The sequence below is a fragment of the Colletotrichum spaethianum genome (genome assembly GCF_022836535.1).
Source record: "Colletotrichum spaethianum MAFF 239500 DNA, contig07, whole genome shotgun sequence".
NCBI lineage: Eukaryota > Fungi > Ascomycota > Sordariomycetes > Glomerellales > Glomerellaceae > Colletotrichum > Colletotrichum spaethianum.
In genome coordinates this window covers 1,021,211-1,035,018 of record NW_026054777.1, presented here as the reverse complement: position 1 = coordinate 1,035,018, position 13,808 = coordinate 1,021,211, and the positions used below count along the sequence as shown (strand labels likewise).

General features: G+C 57.8%; 3 protein-coding genes across 3 annotated transcripts; 1 reads left to right on the top strand and 2 right to left on the bottom strand.

Moving 5' to 3' along the window:
- Nucleotides 1–734: 734 nt before the first annotated feature.
- On the top strand, nucleotides 735–2,546 carry ColSpa_03714 (endoplasmic reticulum mannosyl-oligosaccharide 1,2-alpha-mannosidase; the record flags this gene model as incomplete). Its single annotated transcript, XM_049269926.1, has 1 exon — nucleotides 735–2,546. The coding sequence occupies one exon, from the start codon at nucleotides 735–737 to the stop codon at nucleotides 2,544–2,546; it is 1,812 nt and encodes a 603-aa protein (XP_049125883.1).
- A 118-nt stretch (nucleotides 2,547–2,664) lies between these two features.
- On the bottom strand, nucleotides 2,665–4,332 carry ColSpa_03713 (putative feruloyl esterase; the record flags this gene model as incomplete). The annotated part of the gene is made up of 1 exon (XM_049269925.1): nucleotides 2,665–4,332. One exon carries the CDS (start codon nucleotides 4,330–4,332, stop codon nucleotides 2,665–2,667), a length of 1,668 nt encoding a protein of 555 aa, XP_049125882.1.
- A 1,741-nt stretch (nucleotides 4,333–6,073) lies between these two features.
- On the bottom strand, nucleotides 6,074–8,203 carry ColSpa_03712 (C2H2 finger domain transcription factor dvrA; the record flags this gene model as incomplete). The annotated part of the gene is made up of 2 exons (XM_049269924.1): nucleotides 6,074–7,658; nucleotides 7,710–8,203. The coding sequence occupies 2 exons, from the start codon at nucleotides 8,201–8,203 to the stop codon at nucleotides 6,074–6,076; spliced, it is 2,079 nt and encodes a 692-aa protein (XP_049125881.1).
- Nucleotides 8,204–13,808: the final 5,605 nt, after the last annotated feature.

Here is a 13,808-nt window from a genome sequence, read left to right as displayed (position 1 = left end):
TCTTCATGGCGCCGAGGCTTTGCACAGTAACGATTCCTCGTCACGACTTCGCCATCGATTTGACCACATTAGTTTTGTTTAGATTTACTCAAGTCACGTAAGGTTCATGTCTTCTTTGTATGACAGGTGTTAAACTAAGAAGCAAAACGTTATAATCCCAAACATTAACTGTCAAGACCAAGCTGTCCACAACCCCTGGTCTAACAAACAAGCCAACGTGGCATTGAGCCGAAGTGGTTATATACCCGACGCTCGACCGCTGCAACCGTTGCCGCCCAGCAACGATCCCGACAGGGCTGTGACTGTGCGACTCTCAGGCCATCCGCCCCCGCGTCAAACTAGTTGCGATCACCGCCAAGGTGCATCATGGAAAGCGGATGGATATGGGGGCCACTACGGCGCAAAGCAAACCGTCGCAGTGTCTGAGGATCCTGGGCCACCCCAATGTATATCAAGTGCCGGATCCCCCGCCTTCTTTTAATTCATTTCAAGAATGTCATAGACAACCCGAGCAAACATAACCAGTGAAAGAACGGTTTGCTAGCCCCAAGTGAAAGCATTGACAGGGACACATATTCGGGCTTGTCGCTGTTACGTCACGTACGCTAGCAACAGAGAGAAGGGGCTTGGGAAAACGAGACAGCTTCTCTCCCAGTGTCCTCCATTCGAATCTCGTCTACGTACACGATCGATCTGTGTCTATCAACCGTGGAGTCAAATAGATCCGGGCAAAGATGCTCCCAGGAAGGAGGAAAATACCAGGGATCGTCTTTTTAGGACTCCCTATCTCTCTCCTCCTCACCATACTCTGGCACAACGACGGCGCCCTCCCCTCAATCTCATCAACCTCATCTACACTCCCGCCAAAACCAATAGTTTGGGAGACGGAACAAGACAAGGCATACTTCTGGAAGACGGTGAAAGTCAACCACCCGGCGCCCGAACCCCTCCAGCAGCTCCCCATTGCGCCCTCCGTCCGCTTCCCCCAGGTCCAGGCCCATTTTTCGCCCGAGACAGGCACTCAGCGCCGCATCCGCGAGGAGCGCCAGCAAATCGTTAAAAAGGCCTTCTCGAAAGCATGGAGGTCGTACCAAAAACACGCCTGGCTCTCCGACGAACTCACTCCTGTCTCCGGGAGTCGGCGGAACACGTTTGGCGGCTGGGCCGCGACCCTGGTAGACTCACTCGATACGCTCTGGATCATGGGCATGAAGGACGAGTTCTCTGATGCCGTGGTAGCCGCTGTGACCATCGACTTTACAAAGACGGACCAGGAAGAGATCAACGTCTTCGAGACGAACATCCGGTATCTCGGTGGCTTCCTCTCAGCCTTTGACCTCAGCGGAGACGTCCGTTTGCTGCGCAAGGCAGCGGAAGTCGGCGAGATGCTGTATAAGGCCTTTGACACACCAAACCGCATGCCAATCACCCGCTGGAAGGTCGGCGACGCTACAAAGGGCCGCCCGCAAAAGCCCGGAAGCGGCGAGCTTGTTGCAGAGATCGGAAGCCTTTCCATGGAGTTTACCCGTCTCTCCATCCTCACTGGCGACGCCAAATGGTGGGATGCAACGCAGCGCATTATGGAGGTTTTCGAGAGGCAGCAAAACAAGACTAACCTACCTGGTCTGTGGCCGCTCGTTGTCAACCCGGAGACAGAAATATTCTACGAGGGCGATGACTTCACGCTTGGCGCCATGGCTGATTCGCTATACGAGTACCTTCCAAAGATGTCTGCTCTCATCGGCGGCCGCAGCCCGATGTACAAGACCATGTACGAGATGGCGATTTCACCGGCCATCGAGCACAACCTTTTCCGCCCCATGACGCCTGGCGGCGACGACATCCTCGTCGTGGGTCAAGCGCACTCGCGGGAATCAACCTTTGGGACCAGGCACATCGAGCTGGAACCGCAGGGCCAGCACCTCGTCTGCTTCGTCGGCGGACTCATGGCCCTAGGCGGCAAGCTCTTCAACCACCCGGACCAGGTCTCCCGCGCGCGCAAGCTCGTCGACGGGTGCATCTACACGTACCGAGCCTTCCCGCACGGAATCATGCCCGAGACGTTCTACATGGTGCCCTGCCCGTCCAAAGAAAAGTGCGACTGGGACGAGGGCCTGTGGAAGAAGCACGTCCTGCAGCGCGCGCAGAAGAACGCGGACGACGACGAGGAGCGCTCCGCCGACGAGATCATCCGCGAGGAACGGCTCGTCAAGGGGTTCTCGGCCGTGCCGGACAGGAGATACATCCTCCGCCCCGAGGCGATCGAGAGCGTGTTCGTGATGTACCGCGCAACGGCGGACGCGACGCTGCTCGAGTCCGCGTGGGACATGTGGACGGCCATTGACAACGTGACGAGCACGGAGCTGGCCAACACGGCGGTATGGGACGTCACGGCCAAGAAGCCGCCGACGGCGGACTCGATGGAGTCTTTCTGGATGGGGGAGACGCTCAAGTACTTCTATCTCATCTTTAGCGAGCCCGGGTTGGTGAGTCTGGACGAGTTTGTGTTCAATACTGAGGCGCACCCCTTTAGACGGTGGAAGTAGACGGGACTTGTTCGGGCGTATATAGCATGACTTTAATAACGGCTTTCATACATCTCGCAACGCAATCGTGGTTACTCTTCCCTCTGGTATATCGTATCCTTTGACTTGGGCTCAGAGCTCAAAGCTCATCCTTCTCGTCCGTGATTTTGATCTTCTCGCCCGGCTCCAAACATTTCCACTCTTTCCCATCCCAAACGCCCTCCTTGGGCCAGAGACAGATCCTCCTAGCCTCGTCCCCAAGCGTCATTCCCGCCCCTTTCTTCACAATCTTCCTCGCTTCCAACTCCTCAGGCGCGACCCCTTCCTCAACCCACTTTTTCAGCCTCTCAAACGCGTCCCACGGGAACGGCGTGCCTTGCATCGAGACGCAGTGGTTCACCCCGGGCACCTCAAAGTACCTCCAGTACTCCCCAATGTCCACGCCCCGTTTCTCTTCAAGCCTCTTGGCCTTTTCGTAGAACGCTCTCACGACGGAGACGGAGATGGCCTGGTCCGCCATGCCGTGCCACATGAGCAGCTTGCCCTGGCGCTCCCGGAACCTCCTCAGGTCCGGCGAGCTGCCGATGACGGAGTCGAACTCTTCCACGCCCTGGCGGAAGACGTCCCGGTACTTGTCCATCGGCATGGCCTCAATGTCGAACGCCGGGTCCTTTTCGATGAAGAGACGGATCCACTCGTCCGTGATGCTGAACGGGACCCCCTTGCACTTCGTCCTATCCTTCTCGTCCTCGCAGACGCTGTTCATCATGGCCAGCAGCCCGTCAAACTGCACGCCCGGCACGTATCCCGGAATCATCCTCTCCCCCTCTTCATCGAGAACCCCCCTCATAACCGTCTCGACAACCTCCACCGCCTTGCTGGAAACCTTCCTCTCCTCCGCGTCGCACACATACGCCCTCCCCTCAACTTTACCCACATCGAACACGCACTCCTCCAATCTCCCAACGATCCCATCCCTCACCCCGTCCGTCAAATCGCACGCCTCGACGCCGGCCTCCACAATCGCCCTCAACTCGCACCCGCTCGGCCAGTACCCAACGTCCCTCATCACCAGCTGCGGATAATAAAGCGACGTTACCATCGCGGGGAACTCCACCGCGGGGCAGACGCTCAGCACCCCGTCAAAGTCCCCGGGATACCTCTGCGCAACCGCCAGCCCCTGGCGCCCGCCCGTCGAGCACCCCTTCCAGTACGCGTACCTCGCCTCTTCCCCCCCGTAAAACTCCCGGGTGACGCTCTTCCCCACCACCGCGAGCTCGTGCAGGCTCCGGTACCCAAAGTTGACAAACAGCGCCCAGTCGAGGTTCCCGGGGCTCTTGAGCGCCCACTCGTCCGCCGGCGCGTCCGTCAGATGCCCGCCGTCCGTGACGGCCGCAACGTACCCCTCGTGGACGGCGGCCGAGGGATAATCCCCGTCCACGTCTCCGACGACGAAGCCGCCGCCTCCGACGCCCATGAACCGCTCGTTCCAGTCACCCCTCTCCAGTGGGAGCCACACATGCAGGTTGACGAGATCGTCGTGGCCCGCGTGGGTGTAGGACACGGTGACGTTGCAGAACGGCCTCACGCCGGAAGCAGGCACGATGACGGCGGGTTCGTGTAGCCGTCCCGGAAAGCCCTTGTAGTCCCTCACTACTGTCGCCGTGGTCTTGACGTGCTGGGCGCCGAGGATGTCGGGGAAGGTAAAGGTCTCGGGACGACACGCTTGGGACGCGGCCGAGAGCTCAGCGACGTGGAAAAGAGTTGCCAGGAGCCCCGACGGGGCCAGAACATGTTTAGACAGCATGGTAACTTGAAGCGAATGGGGGGCCTCCGGTTTTCCCAACGTTCACGACGTTTGTTATGCCGGTGGTGACATGGCCCAGAACCAAACAAGACTCGCGACATTTGGGCCACGGCCGTTAAATAAGTACTCATCTCTTAACCTCTCTGATCTCGGACTCGTAGGATCCCGAGGGTTGTGGATGTAGCATCCGACTCCATGCCCCCGCTCCCGCCCCCTCAAGCAATACAACCATCCCCTCCCCGACTTCCGAGCCCACGATCCGAATCAAGATCAGACGGTCCGATGTATGCATACACAAAACGGTCGAGGAGTTAATGCTCCCCGTGTACTAAGGACGACTGGCGACACAGCGAGAACCAACCTTCAAAAAGGAATACGGTGAGAACCAAACTCCACTACGAACCTGCGCCGGGAAAAGCGTCCGACAGAACATTACCCAGACGTCTCCCTGATTCCTGCTTTGCCGCTTTCCCGCCGAGCACCCAATCACCTTGCCATCAATTACTCGCTGACCCGGGATGCCACCAAACCCGGCCGGGGTTCGTCTCGGCACCTCGCCCGCTATCCGAAGACCAGACCCCACCCCTTTGTTCAAACGGCTGCAGAACTCGGCAGACGCAGGACCGGCATTCCCTGAGGGGCGGTTGTCGAGGGGGATGGATCGTCCAACACCATCCACCCCCCTCCACGCAGTTTTGGGGTGAACTGGCGCGCAGTTTTCCCCGCCTGCCCCAAGCAACTCTTCAACCATGGACGCAATCACCGCCCCCTTCATTGGTCGTAGCGGCTGACTGACAAGCCTTGGGGCCGCTGATGATAGCATCATCGTGCATCCGGGTGGGCACACTCGGCATGCATTGCCAGACCCTGAATCGCAAGCAAAACCGCTACCAAGAGTTAAGTATGATCACAAGCACCTACGGACATGGCTGAAATTGAAAGAAATGGTTAAAGAATGATGGTCATTGCGAGCATGTGCGTCGTTATTCCTGCTAATTGTACGCCTACGAAAAGATGTATACCGCCCGATCACTGGTGACTGTCTCATAACCCCCACTTCCGAATTTTGAGCATCGAACCGACCCTTTCTACTAATGAAAGAGGCAAGTCGCTACCAAGCTCGGGTATCATGCCCACGCATCTCCATTCTTTGCCCCCCAGTTCTCGGCGCGGCGTGGCAGTCGGATGCCGATGTTGCCTGTCGCGTCCGCTCAAAGGGCGATCCATTACCATCCAACCCTATATCATCATCTTGAAATGAGTGGGGTATCTCATTGATCGTAAGCAAGCGTTCCTGGAATCCAAAACAAAACAGCGAATTCTAGTAGTTGCGTGAAACAGCCGTGGACAGTTGACCGAAACCTGCGCAGCCTTTGAATGTCGAACCTCATAGCAAACTGAGCAAGGAGACGCGAAGAACTAAGTCGGATATCAAAAGGAAAGGAACTAAATCGACGAAAAGTAATGGCCAGACAAGAACGAGATGAGCTGAGACGTGGGCAACAACACCCAGATAGGAGAGAGAAAACAACGCTATGTAACAACGCCAATGGAAAAATGCAGTCGCCCACCGGCCAAGTTGAAAAGGGATATCATAATAAGAAAGCGACCGTGATCATGCAAAGAGGGAGCTCTGCTGACACAAGACAAAGTAGGAGAAGGTCATCAGTCATGGTATAGGTATGTATGTGCCTCGTGTGAGAACGCGGCGCAAAATCGTGGCAGGTCGTTATGTGGGCGTTCAGTAGGCAGTGGCAGTGGTTCCCTCGCTTGTAGCGACCGCCACAAGCGCCTCAAGCCGCCTCAGAGGGTCAGGGTTCCCCGGCTGCTGCTGTTGCTGCTGGGATTGTTGCGGCTCAGGGTGCCTGGCAGGAAACCCGGAGAAAGCAGTCATGTTGGGGTGGACCATCCGGTTGACATGCGGCCCGCGAGGGTCATTGTTGGGCGCCTCCGGTCGGGGTCCGTGAATGCTGCTGCCGGCAGGCCCGTGGTACCACCCGTGTCGCTTGTTCTCTCTAGATGCGATGGAAGGCGCAGACATCGTGTGTTGATGGTTGCGGGTAAAGGCACCCGAGTTGGAATATGATGGCGGGTCAACCTCGAACCTAACGGTGGGCGGGTTAAGCCGGACTTGCTCCGCCTGCGCCTGTACAGCCTGATTCACCTCGTTTGCCCACGCACCAGCACTGTCACGAGGCGGTGTCGTGTTGGACGTGATATCCAGCCTCGTCAAGCCTCGGTGCAGTCCCATGTCCCACTGGGAAACATTCCGCCGGTCTTCAGTGACGGCATCAGTCCCAGGCAGAAGTGCCCTCGGGCGGGCAGCTTCGGAATCGACCATCATTGGCGAAGGGATCCTTCTCGGAGGGGACACTTGCCTCGACGGCAGGGGATCAAATGACTCGATTCCGGGAAGCCGAAGGGTTTGTTGCGGGTTGGGAGCGTTGACGATGGGAGGCGCGGGATTCGGCTGGATTTGGCCAGGTGTGAGGACATTGCTGAGATGGCTAGTGTTGGTGTTGAAGTTTCTTGTGTCGGGATGCCAAGTTCGGCGGCGCCATGCCTCGTCGGCAGCGGATGATGTAGAGTCCCGTCTGCCAGACCATCCAGAGGTTGGGGTGGTGGGCGACGCCAGGTGACTGCTAGGTGCGGGAGAGAATGCACCCATGTTGGACGAGTTGACGGGTCCTGCGCCATAAACGAGCCTGTTGACTGGCGCACCATGCGGCGACTGAAAAGGGTTTACACCCGACGGAACACTGAGTCGTCTTCCCGGTGTCCTCGAACCAGACGAGTACATGCTGTGGGACCGTGAGTGCGAAGTGGTTGGGGAAGCAATGGCCGAACCCCATCGTGGGCTGCTCTGGCCGGTCGAAAATGTCGCTGAAGTCGGCGTGCTGTAGTCGGTGGGCGAGACTGGGCGATAGCCGTATGGTCCGTCTCCAGCGCTGCGATAAGACTCCAGGGACAATCGCGACCGGGGGTCGGCCATGACCAGAGGCGGGGGGCGTCGTCGAATGTCATCCCGGGGGACGAAAGCAGATCCGATGGAGCCGACGCTGGCGATGCTTGATGTCGACAGCGACTTTGAGTGGCCCCTGACCGGGCCAGCAGCACTGCCAGCCGTTGAAGCGCGGGCCCTACCACCTTGTTGACGCACGCGCTCGGTCCTCATCTGCCTCTGGAATCTCGCACCCGTTGCGGCCAAGGAGTCTATGGGTATGTCCTCATTGACGTGTACTGTCTGTGCGTGCTGTCGCAGGTTGTCGAGACGGGAGAAACGCCGCGAACAGTGACATTGAAAGGGCCTCTCGCCAGTGTGTTTCCTGGGACGGTTAGCAACCTTCTTTCGGCGGGGGAGCTGCTAGGAACCCTACCGAATGTGTCTGGCCAAGTGCTCGCTTCTAGTGAAGCTCAGGTTGCACGGCGGGTAATCGGTGCAGTAAAAGCGCTGTGATTTCTTCTTCTTGTTCGATCTGGTTCCATCGGCATTCACGCTGTCCTCGTCAGATGCGCCGTCGTCTTCGCCGTCCGAGTCATCCATGTCAACATCCTCCGAGTCCCTCGATCTTCTAGAGTGTTGCGAGTTTGCTCTTGTGGGGGTCTTGGCCTTCTCGGCGCTTTCGGGAACCTGGACAGCTTGGGGAAATGGAGAGCTGGGAAGCGGCTTCTGCGACGCTAGGCCGGTACTACCGCTACCGCTGCTGAATGTGGCCTTTGTTGGCGTCTTTGCATCGTCTGGCAAGGGCTGCGGTGTCTGAGGATGCGGAGCGGTACTTGGCCTGGGTGTCGTCGGTGACGTCGTCATCTTCTCGTCAATCTTAAACTCGGCAGGTAGTGGCGAGTTCACCGGTCTAAAAGCAGCAGCCATGATAGCTTGCAGCGAGATGCAGAATATGTGTGGGCGTTTCGTGAAAGTGTCCTGTTCTAGTTCTGTGGTCGTCGAGGTCCAAGTGCAGACGCAAGCTGGCTGGGTTGAGTCGAACACCACGGCACAAAAAGGTGCGGGGAGGGCAGTTTGCGGAGTTGCTGTTGAATGACGGTTGAGCTGGAGGAGGGACGGGTTTGAGAGAGCAAGAGGAAAGGCGGGACGGGAGAGTAGAGGATAAGAGGAGGAGAGAAGAAGAAAAGGCGTCGATGTCTGTATCAAGTCATCCGAGAATCTGGTTGGGTCTGAGAGGATTTCGTTTCCGTGTCCCTTTTGTGACGCTGCGCAGTGCTGATGAAGATGGTCTGCTGCAAAGAACGACAGAGGTGTCGTGAATCTGGTGTGTGTGAGAGTGTGGGTGTATGTGTGTGTGTGTGCGTATGTAAAGAGGTGAGAGTCGCTGAGAGCTGATGGAAGTGCGACGGGAGTTGATGATCAATCCCGGGCCAGGGAGTGGGGTGTTTCTGCTGGAACAAGGTGCAAGGCCGGTTTAGTAGGCGGTAGCGCGGTTGAATCGGAGCCAGGTGGAGGACGAAGAGAAGAGAGACAAGTTGGTAGGGCGAGGGGCAGGCGGCTCTAGAAAAGGACCTGCCAGGGGAGTGTGGCAATGAATGGTCGATGATGAAAGACGTGCCCTGATCTGACCTGCTGGCTGCAGTAAAGTGGTCCCTAGTGGTTCCTCGCTGACTTTTCCTTCCCCCTGCCTCTGGCTTTTACGCCTGCTTGCGTTCGTTCGAGTCTAGCGGGTAGTAGTGTCGAGAACTGGCCCGAGTTTGCCCAAGGTACCTTGGGTTGGAGCGGCCAACCTAACAAAACCAACCACCTCTTGGGGGTGTGTACTGCGCGTACTGGGGGGATCCGGCGCACCAAGTCGGCGAATTTGGGAGGGAGCGTCTGTGGGCTATCGCAGAGCCAACGTAGGTAGTCCGGTCCAATGCCAATCGAGACCCAAGTTAATGGGTTTCCGAGTTTTGGGGGGAGCCCTTTTGGACCTAGGCGAAGACGATGGATGACTTGCGTTTTGCTCAACGAGATCGTAGGTTGCCGGCCTGCAGAGCTTTACTGACGTTGGCCGAACATCAGCTGAAGACCGAGCGGAGAAGAGAGCGCAATGTGAGATTCTTGTTGCTGGCGGTTATCCGCGGTGATGCGCATTTGGGACTTTGGTCAAAGCTGGAATGAGCTGGAGAAAACACCACGGGAAAGCGATGCAGTTGGAGAGATAGGGAGAGAAGAAGGGAGATGCAAATGCTCGCGAGGGCGAGGGAGGAGGATTCGTAAGTAGTTTGGCGATGGCCGTTGATGGGTACGCAAATCGACGGGAGCGCAGGCGGTACGAGCAGAGTTGGGTGGACACAAGACACAAGGACAGGCCAGGTTCAGGGACAAGGGCTGGACGCCAGGGTCAGGGTCAGGAGCAGGACCTGGCGGCGGTAGTGGTGTCTCGGTGGAGTCGATTGGCGGGAGGTACAAGGGGTACAGCGGTACACCATCCAAATCAGACGGGCTTGATGGTAAGATCCCAGTCAGCCGGGCGGTTGGGGGGGATTTCTCGCGCTAGGACGGCGTGGACAGACTGGCGACGGACGGGAGGCGAGACTTGTCGGGACGGTGAGAAATGGCGGTGCTGCCTCGTCTATGATCGGGAAAGCTAGGCGGACGATGGTTTGGTGACGGACATGTGGAAACGGGGGAACAGCGTCGAGAGTGGTGCAGGTAGTGTGCTCGGTAGACTGGTGCGCACGAGAAGAGACGGTACGTCTGCGAATGGAAGAGGAGGGAACGTGGTGGTGAGCCCAGGAGCTGTACCGTGCCAGGCCAGGGAGGGTGGTTGGTTGGCGGAGCTGATGTGACGGGGCAGCCAGGGCCAGACGTAAGGTACCGATTATGGCTGGCTAAGTGAGGCCGGGATTGGGAAGACTGTCCACCGTCCGTGGGTTCGAGGTGCACGATGCCAGGAACAAAGGATGAAAGGTCGAGGCACGGCGGTGGATTGGTAGGAAGACTGGGTCGGTGGGGTTTTGACGGGTCGAGGTTGACGAGGTCAAAGTCAATAAAGACGCCGGAGAGCGGGAACAGGCCAGTCTGTGAGTGGCAGGCAGGCCCGAGGTTTGCGACGGCTGTTGTTGGTGCTGTTGCTGCTGCTGCTGCTGCTGCTATTGCTGCTGGCTGGTGGTTTGCTGTGTAATGCACAAAGTTGTGGGTTTAAGAAGGCAGGTACATGGAGTACTGACGCAGCAAGGTGCAAGACAGTCAAGAACCTTGCGCTGTCGTCTCGCCTCGTGCTGTGGCTTTCAGAGTGTTCCTTGTCGTCGTTGCGAGCTGGGCTGCTACCCTACGCAGGGGTAGGCAAGCGGCGGAGCCGGCGGCGGGGTGGGCAGAGTTGGACGGATACGGACGCCAGAGGGATAAACGGCAGGATGCATTCGGCGGCACGATGCTCGGATGCTTGGATGCGTGGATGTCTGGCTGCTTAGTGCATGTAGAGAGTATAGTGCGGCAGAAGCAGAAGTGTGGGGAGGCGACAGCGTGTGCTGGTGGAGGCCGGCGGATGACGGAGGCTGGAGGTGTCACTAAATCAGATACCATGGATATCCGTGTTAGGAACGAGTCGAGAAAAGTGGTGGTGGTGGTGGTGTTGGTGGTGAGGGCGAGGGCGAGGGTGCGTATGCGTGTACGTGTGCGTGTTCCGACGGTCGGGATGAGCCAGGCTCGGCGAGTGTTGGTTTTGGTTGGTGACGGATTGATGGAGGCACAATCAAGGCCAAGCACTTGTGATGTAGGCCGGCGGAGACGGAGATTCTCAGGTACAGTAGAGAGAGGGCGCGCACGGCAAAAGAGAATGCGAGAGCACGGTGCATAAGGATGAGTGAGGGGCACCGGCGGCGACGGCAGGCGGCGGCGATAAGGATGGGTTTCAAGCAAAGCCCCGGCGATGCGATAAGACACAGCCCGAAGCTTAGGACCTGGGCCGGGAGTTGTGGACTGGCCGCTGACGACTCGGCAGAAGAGGTGGTCAGCAAGCCAGGCACGACGGGCAACGTGACAAGGAAGGAGCATTGCGAATGACATGCAACCACGGCCACCTGCCCTGACCTGACCTGCCCTGTCCTGTCCTGTCTCGTCTGGTCCTATCGTATCCTGCCATACAGGTACACGAGGTACCTGTCCGCTATAGCTGCTTGCCTATTTGCGCGTCCTCCTCGACGGCAGGCTCATGGCAACGTCAAAGTCAGGTACGGCGCATTCTACTTGAGGCAGGCAGGCAGGCACTCGTCCTTTGTTCCTGAATAGAGCCGGGTCTAGGGCGATGCGATGCGCCGAGAAAAAGGGACCGAATCCGTGCAAGGAAAGCAAGTGCGATGGATGCGATGGGTCGTTTGCCTTTCCACGAACTCTTTCCTTGTGAAATGTAAGTGGTCGGCGGTGGTCGAGGCAGGCGCCTCGTTTCCAACCCTCCCGACTCGGATATCCATCCTCCAGTCTGCACTTGCCTTTTCTGCGATGAGGTGTCGCATGTACCTTTTCGGTGAACCTGGCGTGAAAAGGGTACAATGACTGTGCCCCTCCCCTCCCCCTCCCCCTCCCCCTTCCCACCTCCATACCTAGGCTGCCCCGCCCCTCTTCTTTTTTTTTTTTTTTCTTCTGTTGCTGGTGCATCATGCGAGGGGTTGGGTGCGCCCTCACAGGCCTCTTCCCTCCGGCCCCCCCCCTCTCTCCTTCCCTCGCCTTTTGAATTACCTAGTGTGCAATGTACTTACGAATACGTTCGCAAGTCTTGACAGCCAGGCAGGCAGCCATACTAGCGCCGCCTTAGTCCAGGTACCTGTGCACAAAGCAACGCCGCATGTGGTGGGCCAGGTGTTGGCGTCTGTAGGTTTCCGTACCTGAGGAGTCCCTGGTCTTGGCTGGGCCCTGTTCTGTGCCTGCCAACGTCAGATTCGCCGGGCCCCAGGGGCCTTCCATTCTATAATTAAAAACCAAAGTCGCGGCCGGGAAGGGAAGGAAAACTACACCCACTCCAGACCGACAACGAGGAGGAGGAGGACTGTGCGCGCCGCCAGTCACCGCGACCCGCCAAGCAACAAGCCCACCCCGCAATCGAAGCGCCGCGGTTCCGTCCTTGGGAGCAGCTTGAAACGGAACGGGGATGGAAGCGAGTCGGTCGGAAGCGAAGTCGTCGTTGATTGATTGCCCGCGACGAGTGTCGAACGCTACTTGTTGCTGTTATAGAGGGCGGAACCTACTCCAGATTAACGAGCCGCCGCTCGTCTCGACACGGACCACGGCGGTCCATTTCCTCCTCTCGGCGGACGGTTAGGTTTCCGACTTCAACCAGGTATGTGCCAGCTCCTCAGCCCCGGGCCATTTGAGCTTATTGCGCTGGCTTCCGTCGCTTCCGTCGTCCCCGTCGCCTTCCGTTTCGCGTACATGGCCCTTTGGGAACGGGGCGCATGGATGGCGACACACGCGCAAGACAGATGGGAAGCATGTTGATTAAACGGTACAAACGATCGCATACTATAGGTATTGTAGGTACCAGGTTGGATGGAATGTCGCCGAGCACCGTGAACCATCTCTGTCTCTGGTACCTTGGTGTTGCGTTTCCCCCTGTCTGATACAATGGTACTTCCTTCAGGCTCGGGAAGGACCATCTATCTGGGTCGTCGTTACTTCCTTCCCGATCTCACTGACGCCCTTCCCTCCATGTCGGCTTGCTTCCTTCCCGACTCACTTCCTCCCTTTCTTAATGCTAATCGTCTCTGCGGATCTGCAGTAAGAACAAAATTACCCAGGAACGGAAACAGGAACAGGCCGGCGCCATCCATGGTGGTGGGTCCCTAGATGCCTGCATCGTGGAGAAAAGGATCCGACCCGGCAATCGAGAATCAGGGAAAGAGATGATCACCCAAGGTAGAGAGAGCCAGAGAGAAAAATCTCGACATGGAGGAAGCGAAGCATAGTCGTCGATACTCGATGCTAGTCAACATCCTCGCTTCCCTCTCCCCGGCGTTCCTGCCTCACGCCAAGTAGATTGTCGCTTGTCTCTGATGTGCCGTCGCCGCGTTGACCCCTCGCCAGCCGCCATCCATCCATCCATCCAGCTCTCGCTTCTGCGACTTCTGCATCTCTCCCTTTCGTCCCAGACACACAACCGAGAATTCCCCTCGACCGTTGCCCACGTTTTTCTCGTCTCCCGCGTCCCGCTTGCACTCTTCCGCACCTGCTGGCCATTGCGTCACTTCTATCCGCACCTCGGCGCCCAGCTCTCCATTCCTAGCCTGTCCAACGCCTCTAGTCCATCGAATTCTTCGTTCCTCTCAAGACACAGTGCCTAAGCTACCTTGTCTCCAACATCAATCACGCTACTCTACCTCGACTAGCTCAAGGGATACCGGTATCTCACCACACGACAGACGCACGCCAAACCACCAGCCCACACACACACCCACACACATACACTCACACACACATGTGGACACTCGCATCCTCTTGCGCTGTGGGCACACCCTTTTCATCAGACCCTTTCTACGCCAGACACCACCTC